The 14,869-nt window shown below is 35.5% G+C and overlaps 2 protein-coding genes across 2 annotated transcripts; one reads left to right on the top strand and one right to left on the bottom strand.

Annotated features, from left to right (window-relative positions):
* Positions 1–1,408: 1,408 nt before the first annotated feature.
* Positions 1,409–1,923, top strand: LOC122585546. Its single transcript, XM_043757674.1, has one exon. The coding sequence runs from the start codon at positions 1,612–1,614 to the stop codon at positions 1,801–1,803; it is 192 nt and encodes a 63-aa protein (XP_043613609.1). The 5' UTR covers positions 1,409–1,611; the 3' UTR covers positions 1,804–1,923.
* A 4,129-nt stretch (positions 1,924–6,052) lies between these two features.
* Positions 6,053–6,772, bottom strand: LOC122584854 (14 kDa proline-rich protein DC2.15-like). Its single transcript, XM_043756924.1, has one exon. It carries the CDS (start codon positions 6,657–6,659, stop codon positions 6,303–6,305), a length of 357 nt encoding a protein of 118 aa, XP_043612859.1. The 5' UTR covers positions 6,660–6,772; the 3' UTR covers positions 6,053–6,302.
* Between the last annotated feature and the right edge of the window lie 8,097 nt (positions 6,773–14,869).

Below are 14,869 nucleotides of genomic sequence, written 5' to 3'. Positions count from 1 at the left end.
TATATTTACAAGAGAACATGATCCAATCTTCTGTTCAAGTAGAAATTATATATATCAGATTGTCATTAAGCACTGCTTAGTTGTAGGAAATAAGGTTGGGTACAATGCAAGTGTACCAAAATGGACGGGTCAGGAAAAATGTTAAAACAGGGGAATTTTTGTACAATGGGTGGGATTGGGCCCCAAATAGAGTTTCTTTTGGAAAATTAATGTCGAGTATAATTGCAAGTTACACTTTCCTTGATTAGACTTGGGAAGTTTTATGTAATTAGTAATCGATAACACTTTGGGATGCTTTGGATGTTTTTGAGTTGTCCAGCCTATTTGACTCTTCCTGATATTTTAGAAGTAACTTATATATGTGAAGACTTCTGTATGACCGTGTGAGTAGTTTGCATTCAAACATTTACAAGTATCAACTGCGAGTTTTTATTTATAAAGGAAAGTAATTGCTCTCGATATAAAAGAAAACATTCAAAGCGAAAAATTATATGTTTCGCTAACAAACAAATGCAACATAGTTTTATACGGTTCACTTGAAATATGTAACGTACCAACGTTTATCACAAACCTAATATGCATATTACAATTAGTATTAGTAGTAATAATATAATGGAATCTCTGGTCGCCGCGTAGAGATCTCCTCAAGTTAGGGGTAACTTGAGGGGTAAAAACTTGAGGGGTAAATTTGAGTAGATCACGACCCTTTAATTAAAATTAAGAGTTAAAACTTATATTTGATAATTCAATCATAACCGTTAGATTTTTAATTTAAGGGTCAATAATATTTTAATTTTACCTTTAATTTGAGGGAATCTTTACCCCATGTCACCACAATTTACAAGTATTTATGAAGTTTGTTAAGATTTTAGAGACAAATAAGCGTTTCTTAATCAGAATTATGTCAAAGTTGTTCCACTTAGTACCAAGTATAATTGTACAAAGCAATTTTGGTATAATCTTGTCTTTCTACCGGCTACTCTACTCATATAATTTTTAGCTTTGCACATCTAGATCTGTTAAAGTTATAAATGGATAATGGACCCATTGGTCACACACCTAATTTGGTCTCATGACTTTTAATATTGTGCAGTATGGTTAGAACATAGGGCTGGATATGAACTCATAACCTTAACATTTAATATTTAGATTGTATATTCCTAACACCATGTTATCGTTGTTGGGACAGTTTTTTAAACTTTTCTGACTAGCGGACAATTTTAATTGAATTGAAAACTAACTTTTTATATAACCAAATGATAAAGTTAAATATCTATAGAGGAACATTTCGAGGTACCTTAGCAAATAACACATCCATTTTCCCTTTCTCCGTTACCCAGAAACTGAATTATTATCAAATAAAATATCAAAGGACCAAACATATATATCAACAAAACTCAGGGACAAATTTAGTCATCTACACACACCATAATCCAATCGATGAACTTTTCATGATTCCCTCTTTTGCAAGCCATCTTGGGAAACAAGCTACTATTAACCCTCAATTATAAAATACCAAAAATCCAACTATAAAAATCCCCAAATCTCAAATTCATATCAAACCCACATCAAATCAGTCATCAATTTCCAAACTTGATACCAAAATTCAAGATGGGTCTAATCAAAATTGGCTTTTCATTCATGTTAGGCACAACTTTTGGGATCTATGTTGCTCAAAACTATGATGTTCCGAACATAAACAAGCTTTACAAAACAGGGCTTGTGGTTGCTAAACACTATGAAGAAAATTATCGAAAACCCAAATCAAAATCTGATGTCGTCGATGACCGGAGTGACTCATGATTAGGCTTTTATATTGAAATGTTATTGTAATGAAAGTTGATTGGATCATTAGATTAGATTTAGGATTTGGATTTTGTTATGATAATTAATATCGTTCAATGAAGTAAGTTTCGTTGGAAATTTTTGTTATCTCTATTGAGAATATACCCACTAAGGCACTAACAATCCCTAATTTTGTTTTTATTTTTATTTTTTCAAGCTGATAACTTTTTTTATTCAGTTTATCTATTTTAAATTCATTTATCAGTGTTATTATTGATTTATTTATTTCATTTTGGATTTTATTTTTAAATTATTTAAGTTTGTGTGAAATTAGTTCATTTCCGGAAAACGTTAGGGCTTTACTATTTTTGAAACTAAAAAAATGAAATGATGTAGTAGTTTATTTGTGTTGAAGTTGTGTGTGTGAGTGATCACAGTATGAAGCATTTGGTTAGTTATGTGGTGGATTGGGGCAACGCTTGGATTGATGGCTACTTGGAATGACAAAGCTTCTAAGATACCGTTTGTACGTTTACACGATCCCGATACAAAAGAAGTTTACAAAAGAAGTTTTTAAGTTTTTTTTTTCCCTCGTGGCAGGACGGTTTAGTATATGGTTTAGTGGCCTAATTGGTTAGTTGTATATGGTTTTTGCATGTGTAAGTTGTTAGGATTTGTCTTGTTTTTATGAAATTGTTTCGTCTCTGCAAGCAACTACGGACATAATGCACTTTACTAAATAGTCATGTTTATGCAGAACCGTTGTGTAGATATAACAGTTGATCAATCCAGCCTTCATTTTAGTCGTAATTTCCTTTGAATAGAATGCCTAATTTTTAGTATTTTTTTTATTTAAGTTTAGGTTTAAGAGGGCGTGGGGGTGGCACAGATAGGAGAGAGTGACTATCTAGTAAAGCATAGCTATAGGCACAGTAATTAGGAACGTCCCACATTTGTTCTTATTTTCATGAACTTAATTTCAGATGGTATTTTCTTGGTTTATATAGAATTTGAAGTTTTTGTTGGAAGAATCCTGAAGTTCCTGTTCTCAAAATCAGATGAGGCCATGAAATTTATTTTAGTTACAAAAGGCTTTCTATGTCAACTTTGTCATGTATGTATAGTTCAAACAACCTCATTAGTCCCTTTTCACAGACCATCTATTCTTCTCAACTTTTATTATAGTTACCTCTTTCTAAGTTAAGTCTTTTACATGTAGCATTACTACGTTGATCTACTTATGGAAACGTACTCATGCTTTACTTATGATTATTGATCCTTATTATTTTATTAGAAGATTATGTTCTGTTGCTAACTCAAGTTGAGTTAATAACCCATTGTGAATAGCGGTGGATCTAGGAATCTGCATCAGGGTTTGAACTGCAAATTTTCCATAACAGTTATACAAGATAACAAAGTTGTAAATGACAATGAATTTCGGTACTATCATATAAAGCATCTACCTTTCCCCCATTTTGAGATTAAGGAGCTCAAATAGGAGTGCACCATATCAGCATCCTTTCCCCACTGAGTGAGAATTTGACACATTACCTTCTCTGCAGCTCTTTTAGAACATGATTACTCCCTGAATAGATGATGTGGTTTTTTATTGGCCACACATATCTTGGATGATACTCACCCAGTCTGAGAGTTTCTGGTTTAAAATAAGAAGAGTAACTACTTAGCTTTGAAGGATTAGAGAAAGATTTTCCAATAAACAAAGTTAAACAATAATTTGATTACATACACTTTATAAGCCAGAGGTATTAACTATTGCTGTTGCTATTTTTTTTTTTAAAATAATAATTTGGTAACATAATACCATTTCCTGACCTAATTCTTGGCCTTCACTTTTGAGTTTTGATTGAAAAATCTGAGTTTTGTGTTTGGAAGGGGTCTGATGAACTGATCTGTTAAGCCTAAGATATTCAAAGTGTCAACTAAGGGATGCAGGGATGCATACCTTGTAAATGCATGGTTTTTTCAGGTATCTTAATGACCATATTCACTGGGGATGCATATGCATACCATGTCACCGTCCCCTGTTTTTGAATTGTCCATGGCTCCATGTATATGTTGATTAATAATGATTTAATGATGTGGCATATGCCAAATTTTAGCTCTACTCCACAGTTTATCCTGTATACGTGAGATTCTAATCGTCGGGTGGAGGTTTTAGGCTTGTCCAACCGTACTATTTTTCTGCCTAGGTTGATTGATAGCATATGTTTCAATTTACCGTTGACAAGGATTGGTGATTCTACACTGCAGTCACTGATCTGTATAATGTACCGTCGTCTGTGAGACCAACATTATATCGTCTGTGAGACCAACATTATAGGACTGCTTAATTGTACGTTAGTATTCTACCAGTAATAGGTAAATGAGTTATCTCGAATGGTGACTAACCACTGTTTTTTTAAATTATATTAACAGACTACAAAGGTATCTCCATATGACAATCTCCGAGTGGAGCTTGGTTGAACTATAGGACATCGGATGCTACCACACCTATTATCTGGTACACCGTGTATGTCTTTACCTGTCTATATGTTTGCACTTGGTGTTTGGACTAGCAAGGAATAATTTATCATCTTGAATTTTAAACAAGCAGCTGAGACTATTTGTGATTTTACCTTTTAGTAACAACAAAGTTGATTATATCTATTATCTTTTATATGCATATATTGCACCATATAACCTGCCTTGCGATTTGGATGAATTAGATGTGAATCATGCCATGATTCATTAGTAGGGTTCAAGTCTTGTCTTTTATGGTAATTGTTTGATTAGTAAAGTGCTTTAACATATAGCCAGGATACTGTAACTTTAAGAGTTTTAGGTGAATGTGATGTCTGTGTGGGTTTGGGTTCAGATTGGCAGTTACAATTTTCTGTGGAGCATTGTGGTGTTTGAGAGCTCTATCTATATAGTGACAAAGTGACAAGTAAAATAGGAATATTTTTTTTACATTATTAACGATATAGTTTTCCGGATTTCTGATTTATCACTTCCTTAGCTTTTAGTAGATTTAGAAGTGGAAATATAAAACATCAATGGTTGTGTAATGGATACAATTTTGTCAATTCATTTGCAATTCGCATAATATTTTTACAAGAAAACATGATCCACTCTTATGTCAGGTATCTTAATATATATATGTGTTATATATCGGATTGTCATTAAGCACTGCTTAATTGTAGAAAATAAGGTATGGTACGGAGCAAATGTGACAAATTGGACGTGGTCATGAAATATGTTAAAAACAGGGGAGTTTTTGTACAACGGGTGGGATCGGGTTCTCCCCAAAAGAGTTTTTTTTTTTGGATAATTAATATGTTTAGTATAAATGCAAATTACACTAGTACTAACTAATAAGTTTTTCCTTAAATCTACTTAGGAAGATTTTTGTGCTCAGTAGCTCTCTTGATAACACTTGCCTTTGGGATGTTTTTGACGTGTTTAGCCTATTTGACTCTTCCAGATAATTTTAAAAGTAACTTATTTATGTAGTTTGTTCTTGCTACTCATACTCATGACAGTTTTAGCTTTGCAACTCTGTAAAAGGATTTGTTAAAGTTTTAAATGGTTAATGGACCCGTTGATTACACAGAATTTGGTGTCACGACTAACAATCGTGTAACACACTGTCTAAGGGACATAGGGCAGGATATGAACCCATGACCTTAGCATATAAGTTGTATGTCCCCAGCACTAGGTTACCATCATTGGGACAATCTTGTAAGCATTTAGGCATCGGTTCTAAACGTTCGCAGGTAATTTTTAGTATTAGCATTGGCATTTTACACATAAAATATTGAAGTGAAGACCACAATATAGAAGTGCACAAACTGATTTGTACGATCACAATCACTGCCAAACCCTCTAGCTGGCTCCACCAAAAAGCTATGTAAGTTTCATGCTTACTGATAATGGTTATCATACATATATGATAACTGATACAGAGACCCTTATAAAGTATGTCTCGAATTTTGTATGCTGTCTTAGTTTTGAACCATCAACTATATCATTGATAGCATGCGGCATCTGCCTTACATTGGTTATTTTTCTAAATAGTTGATATAAAAAAAGTTTAATGCTTGACGTTAGATTAAGGACTTGCCCATTTATATAACACTCAACTGGTAATAAGCTTAACGCCTTTTATGATCGTTGGTGGCATCTGTTTAGTGAATAATGATTAGAGTATATACACCTCTGTTTTCTTTTTTTTTTCCCACACATTTAAGCACTTGATCTCCACATATTGGATCTTAATTTCATATTGCATTTTCCATCTGAAATTACACCCGAAAGATGAAATAGAGATTGCATACGTGATTATCACACGAGATTAAAATGAAACAAGAAATTACAATGGTACAAGTGAAGTTTGCTAGCTAGCGTTTCACTTCAACCCCAAATACATAAGCCAAAATTCACCCAAACACTCGAAAATCAGATACAAGAGGACATGAACAACAAAAAGAGAACACGCTTCCAAAAACCGAAGATTCTTATGCGCATTGGAAACCAGAAGGGACCTTCTTTCCACAGTAGTTAACCAACAAGCTCAAGGATACCGGTACATTAAGGTTGATACCCAAAATATTAGCTTTGATGGCAGTGCAAAGGCATACTGCTGCCTCGAGGTCAAGAATGCCCTCAATGAGCGTGCAACACGGAGTCACGGGCGGGTCACCTATAACGACTCCGTGTATCAAGTCTTTTAGCACGTTGGCACAAACACCTAACTTGAGAGCATCAATAGGGCAAGTGGCCTTTGGTAAAGTTGGGTTTGAACTTACCAAAGTGAAGAAGAGAAGGTTGAGAGTGAGGAGAAAAGCAGTTGATCCCAAAGCCCTTGAAGCCATTTGTTATAAGTGGTATCAGGAGTCTAAGTGATAACTAACTTACTTGAAAGGATTAAGAAGTAGGAGCTAGTTTGGTGTGTAGATTGATGATATGCCCAATGGTATTTATAGAATAGATTATGTAGTTTATTCGTATTTTTAAATAAGAAGAAAAATGTTACAATACATATTAGTAAAGTAATTCATATGCCTAAAATATGCTTAAAAAGAGAGGAAGACACGTGTCTAGATTGAGGGTGGAGACGAAGAACGTGAATTCGTGAATGAACGAAATCCATGTGTCAAAAGATGATTGATTTAGGCATATTTAATTAGTCCTATTTAGCATTACTCTTTTTAAAAATGAATTATCAGCTATAGAGGATCATATCACGGGCCTTCACATTCACATGATAATATTTTCCCTTAGATTGTTTTGTTAGTGTTTGGGGGTTGAGTGACTCTATATTTCTATGTTGAAAATCAATCTCTATGGAGAGGGCGCTTGAGTGCCTCTGTGAGGTGTTCCCATATGGAGTTGTAGTTGGTTCTACTCTACATGGTCTCTAAACATCATCTTCATTTGCATGACTTGCTAGCTTTTAAGTTTAAAGTGGTTGTTTTAAAATTCCTTAGCTGATGCTGTCATCTAACCGATAGTACTTCAGCAGTTCAACACATATATGTTGCAGAAAGCCTTTTTGTGCTACAGCTAATTAAGAACTTTTACGAAGATCAAATTCACTCAAAGATCTTCAGTTTTTTTAAGGCTTTCCTTTACCTTTGAGCTGTTCAAAAGAAAATGCCTAATACATGTGTCAAATATGGGTAATTTATACATATTTTCAGCTAGGTTGACTTTTTAGCCATATATCATATGCTTGTTGGACTACTATGAAAGTAGTGTTTCTACCATCATGTTTAATTGTTACTGTCTAGACCATAATCCCTCATATTCGACGGGATTGAGTATTGTTGTTGTTTTAGATAGATGTATCTTTTACTCTATTAAAGTACTAAATGACCTTAATTTGAATAAGGGAAATGATAATGGTATAATTTCTTTTAATTAATTTACTAATATAATGTATTAAAAGCTTGTATAATATGCTTTAAAAATTGTACAGTATGGTAAATTAATCAAAAGAGATGGTACGGATATCACTTTCCTTTGAATAATAAGGGCATGAATATTATAGTCATTAATTAAGCTAATCTGAAATCATGCAGGCTTATAATGCATTTTGACATGTAATGCTTCTTAAGGCCCGTGAACCAACAATATTATACTTAAAATATTGCATCAGGTGGGCTTGGCCTTTTGTTTTGATGCCTTCTAGCTGCTTAAGTTATTGGCATGTCGATATCATTTGGAATTAGTTGGTTTTAACATCTTATTGAAGGCATAAGATCGAGGGCCACTGTAGAGAGAGAACATGTGAAATATGTAATCAAGTTGTAACGTACACCTGTCTTTTTAAATGTCATGATTTCTGTACAAAATTTTTAAAACATCTTCTAATTTGTCAATGACTTACTAAGCTAGTTTTTTCATCTTAAACATTTAAAGATATTGTTTTGAAATGCTTAATTAATTAGTTGTTATTGGTCCCCGATCGACGTACGTAGTAGCTGAGCCACATATATGTGTTTCATAAAGCCTTTTTAACAATTCACGTTCATGAAGATAAAATTCACTCAATGAACATTTTATCTTTTTCGTGAAAACGCCTATTACAGTGATACACGCACTAGTGTGTCTTATAGCTGTTGGAATATGATCACGTAAAATGAACATATGTCCGAAAAGTATTTAAGCCTATGGGGTCACACCTCAACGTGAATGTAACTATAAATTAATTAACATATTAAATGTAATTTATTGATTAATTTGATCATGAATAACTAACGGAGATTCGTTAAAAGAGTTAAAAGTTAACGGTACTTAGTTAACGAATTTAACGAAGAAGAGTTGGAATTAGGAAACAATTAGGAAACCCCTCTAGAATGTTCTAGGGGGGGACGGTCGACCAAAGGGTTCCAAAACCCTCAAGACTTGGCCATTAAGTTTCCTAAGCCTATAAATAGAAGCCTAGGTTAATTGTTTTTCACACACAATTAATTAGGTTTTCTAAAACCCTAAAAATCTTTTTTCTCTCTCTCCCCTTGGTTCGTTCGACTACCATAAGAAGAAAAGGGTTTTTGGTTTTTGTTTGGGTCGAAATTCAAGAGTAAAAACAAAGGGTTGTTCGGTTCGTGATCAAGTACTAGCATACATATGTTCCACCGTTGAGTGTGTAATCATAGAGAGGTTAAGTTAAACCTTGTTCTTATCTTCAATCTCTCTATAATAAGGTACAAATTCTATTCTTTGGTTAATTAGTTAAACTACATAAATTTTGTCTTCCGTTGCGTGCTTTGTGATTTGTTGTGATAATTAGTTATAAAACCCAACAATAGCATAACTGGACAAGGACAGAAATGTAGTTAATCTGAAATCGTGGGGGCTATATAAAGTAAAATTTGACATTTGTAATAATTCTTACGGCTCGTGAACCATCAATATAAAGTATTATAGTGGATAAATCAAAAACACATAATGTTTACGCATAAAACTCATATAGATTACTGACATAAGTTGTCCTTAAATAGCCTTACAACCAAGCAGTTACACCCATGATCAAAAACTGACTAGAACATGTGCCAATGACCTGGTAAAGTGGCAAAAGACTCGGACAACATAACTACCTAAAACTGGAATTAACAAACTGGACAAACCAAAATAAGTACTGGACTAACACGACTAACACAAATATAAAGAGCCCAACAAAATAATGACATAGGATCAAAACCCCTAAGCCCATTAAGTTGACCTACTTATTTGACCCACAAAGACAATTAAACAAACGCCATCAAATCCTCCCCTAAACATAAAATCAATATTTTATGTTTAACACCAATCACTTTTCCATCACTCTTCATCTTGCTCAATCTCTGCAATTCCAAAAACATCTCGAATGCGACTGAATGTCTCCTCCTTTAACGGCTTTGTCATAACATCAGCTAGTTGCTCCTTAGTACCACAATACTCCAGCTTTATAGTGTCTTGATTCACAAGCTCACGAAGATAATGGTACCTAACATCTATATGTTTGGTACGACGATGCAATACTGGGTTTTTCGATAACTTTATCGCAGATGTATTATCACAGAAGATAGTAATTGCTTCCTTCACTTTCTCTTCCATATCGCACATCAGTCCCTTTAGCCACACACAATGGCACGCACACACAGCAGCAGCGACGTACTCTGCTTCTGTAGAAGATAGAGTCACAATGTCCTGTTTTCTTGAGCACCAACTAATTGCTGCACCACTTAGGAGACACACATAACCCGAAGTGCACCTTCTATCTTCAATATCTCTCGCATAATCACTATCTGTATATACTCCCAACTTTCCCTCAACGAGTTTGTTGTAACATAAGCCATAGTTGTATGTTCCTTTTACATACCTCAAGATTCGTTTAGCTGCCAACAAATGATCCTCCTTTGGACAAGCCATAAACCTCGAAATTAGACTCACCGCATACATTAAATCTGGTCTTGTGACAGTCAAGTACATGAGACTGCCAAAAACTTTTATAAACAGAGTCGTCCACCTCCTCCCCTACACCAGATTTGGTTAGAATAGTACCTGGTACAATAGGCACCTTAACCGGATTTGACTCCCACATCTTGAACCTCTTTAAAATCTCCTTGGCATACTGACTTTGGCACATTGTAATAGAGTTCTCATTCTGTTGTATCTCCACTCCAAGGAAGAACTTCATCTTGCCCAAATCTGTCATGTCGAATTCTCTTTTCATTGAATTCTTAAAGCCTTCACACATCATTACATCACTACCTGCATATATTAGATCATCCACATATAAACTCACCATCAATGTCTTATTCCATACCTTTTTTATGAATAAGGTATGATCAAAGTCACTCTTCTTGAATCCTTCTCTTTTAAAATATGATTCAATTCTGTTGAACCAGGCCCGGGGTGCCTGTTTTAGTCCATACAAAGCCTTCTTCAACTTGTAAACCTTCGTTTCCTCCCCTGATTTTATGAAACCAACAGGTTGTTCCACATAGACGGTTTCCTTTAGCTCACCATGTAAAAAAGCACTCTTTACATCTAGTTGAAAGACTGTCCACTTTCTTTTTGCAGCTACTGCCAAGAATGTTCTGATGGTATCCCATCTAGCTACAGGAGCAAAGACTTCATTGTAGTCCACCCCTTTCTTTTGAGCATATCCTTTCACTACCAATCGGGCTTTGTATTTCTCTACATTTCCCTTCTCATTGAGTTTGGTTTTATAGATCCATTTAACACCTATGGGCTCAACTTTTGGAGGAGCATCCATTAGCTCCCATGTATCATTCTGTTCAATTGAAGCCATCTCAACTTCCATAGCTTTAACCCACTTCTCATCCTTGCTGGCCTCCTCATAAGTTGTGGGATCATCTAATGAGCTAAACATCACATATCCCACTTCTTCCTCTGTCCAACCTGTGTAGTAATCTTCTAGCCACCCCGGAGGTTTTCTAGCACGTGTTACAGATGACTCGGTTGGCCCAAACGCTTCAGTTATTAGTTCATTAGGGGTAGCATCATTATTAATCATTTGTTGACCTGTTGAATCAACTATTTGGCTGATTTGCATCGGTGATTCCTCATCATGAGTCAATGGTGAGTTACTATCACCCAAATTAGTACCTGTGCAGTTTTCTTCACCTTCACTTACACCCCCTTCATCTACAATCAGATTCTCCTTATGGTTGTTGTTCTCTTGCCAATTCCACTTTCCCTCTTCGTCAAAAGTGACATCTCTACTAATAACTATTTCATCTGCAACTGGGTCATAAAGTTTATATGCCTTGGATTCAGTACTTATTCCAAGAAATATACACTTACGACTTTTGTTGTCCAGTTTGGTTCTCAATTGAGTTGGAATGTGGGCATAGCAGAGGCACCCAAAAACCCTAAAGTAGTCAACTTTAGGTTTGTTTCCCGACCAATATTCTTCAGGGACTTTGTCATCCAGACTTCTACTAACACACCTATTCAACACATGGCAGGACCATTGTACGGCTTCTGACCAAAAAATCCTAGGCATGGATTTTTCAACAAGGAGACACCTCACCATATTCATAAGTGTCCTGTTCCTCCTTTCTGCCACCCCATTTTGTTGGGGTGTATATGCAGTCGTGAGTTGCCTTTTTATGCCATGCTCTTCACAATATATCTTAAAATCATGTGAAGTAAACTCACCACCCCTATCACTTCTTAAGCATTTGATTTTTACCCCTGTTTCATTCTCAACCATAGCTTTGAACACTTTGAAGTGTTCAAATACTTCAGATTTCATGGCCAAACAATATATCCACGTTTTTCTAGAGTAATCGTCTATGAAAACCAAAATATACCTCTTATTTCCTTTTGATGCCGGCTTGATAGGTCCACATATATCAGTGTGGACTAGCTGCAACCTTTCAGTAGCTTGCCAATTGCTGAATTTTGGAATTGCTTCCCTCTGTTGCTTCCCAATTTCACAAACTTCACACACCTTAGTCTTCTCAACAATCTTGGGCAAACCTTCAACCATTCCTCTGTATTGCATTGTCCTAATTGCCTTGTAATTGACGTGTGCCAGTCTCTTATGCCACAATTGAGAATCATTATTGTCACTAATGAGCATACAATTAGCCTGCTCAACAGGTGTGGCATATATAGGAAACATGCGATTCTTTGTCATTTGGGATGTGAAGATCAAGCCCCTTTCAGAGTGATATGCTTTACATACCCTGTTCTTAATGCTGAAAGCTACATTTTTATCCTGAAGTTGCCCTATACTAATGAGGTTTGATGTAAGCTCAGGGGCATAATAAACATTAGATATTACCTGCACAGTTTTGGCAACTGTCATCCTTATATCTCCTATGCCTCTGATCTCCATCTTCTTATCGTTGCCAAGCTTGACAGCATGTGTGAAATTAGTGTTCAGCTTGCTAAACCATGTCATGTTTCCCGTCATGTGGTTAGAACAGGCCGAATCGAGGAACCAGACACTTTCCTTTCCTTGCTTATTTTCTTCGGTTTTGGTCATTAACATCAACTCTTCATTCTTATACTTCTCTACATCAATGACAACTTCTTCTTCCAACTCCGTTGTTGCATCCTCATCTTCCATTTCAACAACAACCATTAGAGCTAATTCTTCATTGTCATCATATTCAGCATAGTTTACAGCCCTCTCTTCATTTTGGCATTCATACTGGAAATGTCCCATCTTGTGACACCTATAGCATTCCACCATGGACTTGTCAAGCTGACCTCTACCACGTCCACGACCTCTTCCTCTCATTCCACCGTATCTGCCTCTCCCTCTGCCCCTGCCATAGTTTCCTTCATGCTCAACCTTTAAGACTTGATCTTCTGAATTTTTTCTCACAATTTTTTGCTCATGTACCAGCAATGAGCTTTCGAGTTCATCAACTGACATCTTGTCTATGTCATTAGACTCTTCAATTGAACACACCACATAATTGAAATTTTCAGTCAATGTTCTCAACACCTTCTCAACGATTTTAACATCTGTCATGTCTTCTCCACTTGTCCTCATATCATTGGCTATTACCATGACTCTTCCTAAGTAGCTAGCAACAGATTCTCCTGACTTCATCTCTAACATTTCAAACTCCCTTCGAAGCCTCTGCAACTGTGCCCTTTTTACCCGTGCATTGCCTTGACACTTGATCTTCATGGCATCCCAGATTTGCTTTGCATTGCTTTTCTGGGTGATGGTTTTTAATACTGTTTTGTCAATCGATTGGAACAGGTAATTTCTTGCCTTGAGATCTTTCAACTTGTTTTCTTCATTCTTTTTCCTTTGGGCTTCTGTCACTTGTTGTCCCTCTTTAATCTCCTCATACCCTTCTTCAATCACTGTCCAGTATTCTTTGGACCTGAATAGATTCTCCATGACCATACTCCAATGGTCATAGTCCCCATCAAATTTGGGTATGCTAGGAGCTTGGAATTTTCCAGCCTCTTCTGCCATTACTTACACTCGTCTTCACTTATTTTAGCCTCACAACCTGGCTCTGATACCACTTATAGTGGATAAATCAAAAACACATAATGTTTACGCATAAAACTCATATAGATTACTGACATAAGTTGTCCTTAAATAGCCTTACGACCAAGCAGTTACACCCATGATCAAAAACTGACTAGAACATGTGCCAATGACCTGGTAAAGTGGCAAAAGACTCGGACAACATAACTACCTAAAACTGGAATTAACAAACTGGACAAACCAAAATAAGTACTGGACTAACACGACTAACACAAATATAAAGAGCCCAACAAAATAATGACATAGGATCAAAACCCCTAAGCCCATTAAGTTGACCTACTTATTTGACCCACAAAGACAATTAAACAAACGCCATCAAGTATTCCATAAGATATCGAGAACAAGTGTAGAGAACATGCATGTGAAATATGATTTTTGTAATAAGCAAGTTCTATCCACACTTCACAGTTCACACTTGTTTTTTAAAATGTAATAACAACTATCTTCATATGCAATACTAACAAAAAAAAAAAAAACCATCAACCGAGTATTAAGTCCGCATAAACGTATTAATAATTTGTTAATGCTCAATGAGTCAATGGTTAGATATTTGTTTTAAAAGACGATTTCACTAAAGAAGCTCAGCTCTAGCAAGACACTAGCACTTAAAGTGGACATGTATACATACAGTAATACTGAAGCGAAGTTCATTTGCTGGTCGGCTAGCTCTTACATAATTTATCACCCTCGCACAAAAGATGTGCCTCAATGGACAAACAAAATGAATGTTCAATTTTTTCTTTATGATCTTAGATGGTCCATTTTTTGTTTTTGTATAGTTATTCTGCTATTTCTAATTAATCATATCCTTAGGTTTTTTTTTTAGTGAAACTTGTGAATTATATTACCATCCAAAAACAATGTACAAATATACAAATAAGAATCTTGGACATACCCAAATACCACAATCTATCTCTAAACTGACATCTAAAAACATACATAAAAAAAAAAAAAACAAATATAGCTAAATGAATACTAGCATGCAGTATATAACACTGCCAAACAACCCATGCAGACCAGCTATACCCCAACCCATTCTCAGAC

The sequence above is a fragment of the Erigeron canadensis genome, chromosome 1 (genome assembly GCF_010389155.1).
Source record: "Erigeron canadensis isolate Cc75 chromosome 1, C_canadensis_v1, whole genome shotgun sequence".
NCBI classification, from domain to species: Eukaryota; Viridiplantae; Streptophyta; class Magnoliopsida; order Asterales; family Asteraceae; genus Erigeron; species Erigeron canadensis.
This window is presented reverse-complemented; position numbering and strand designations above follow the sequence as displayed.

Bases quoted from the DNA above. Each gene is read 5' to 3' on its own strand.
- LOC122585546 (XM_043757674.1), top strand. From the start codon at position 1,612: ATGGGTCTAATCAAAATTGGCTTTTCATTCATGTTAGGCACAACTTTT.
- LOC122584854 (XM_043756924.1), bottom strand. From the start codon at position 6,659: ATGGCTTCAAGGGCTTTGGGATCAACTGCTTTTCTCCTCACTCTCAAC.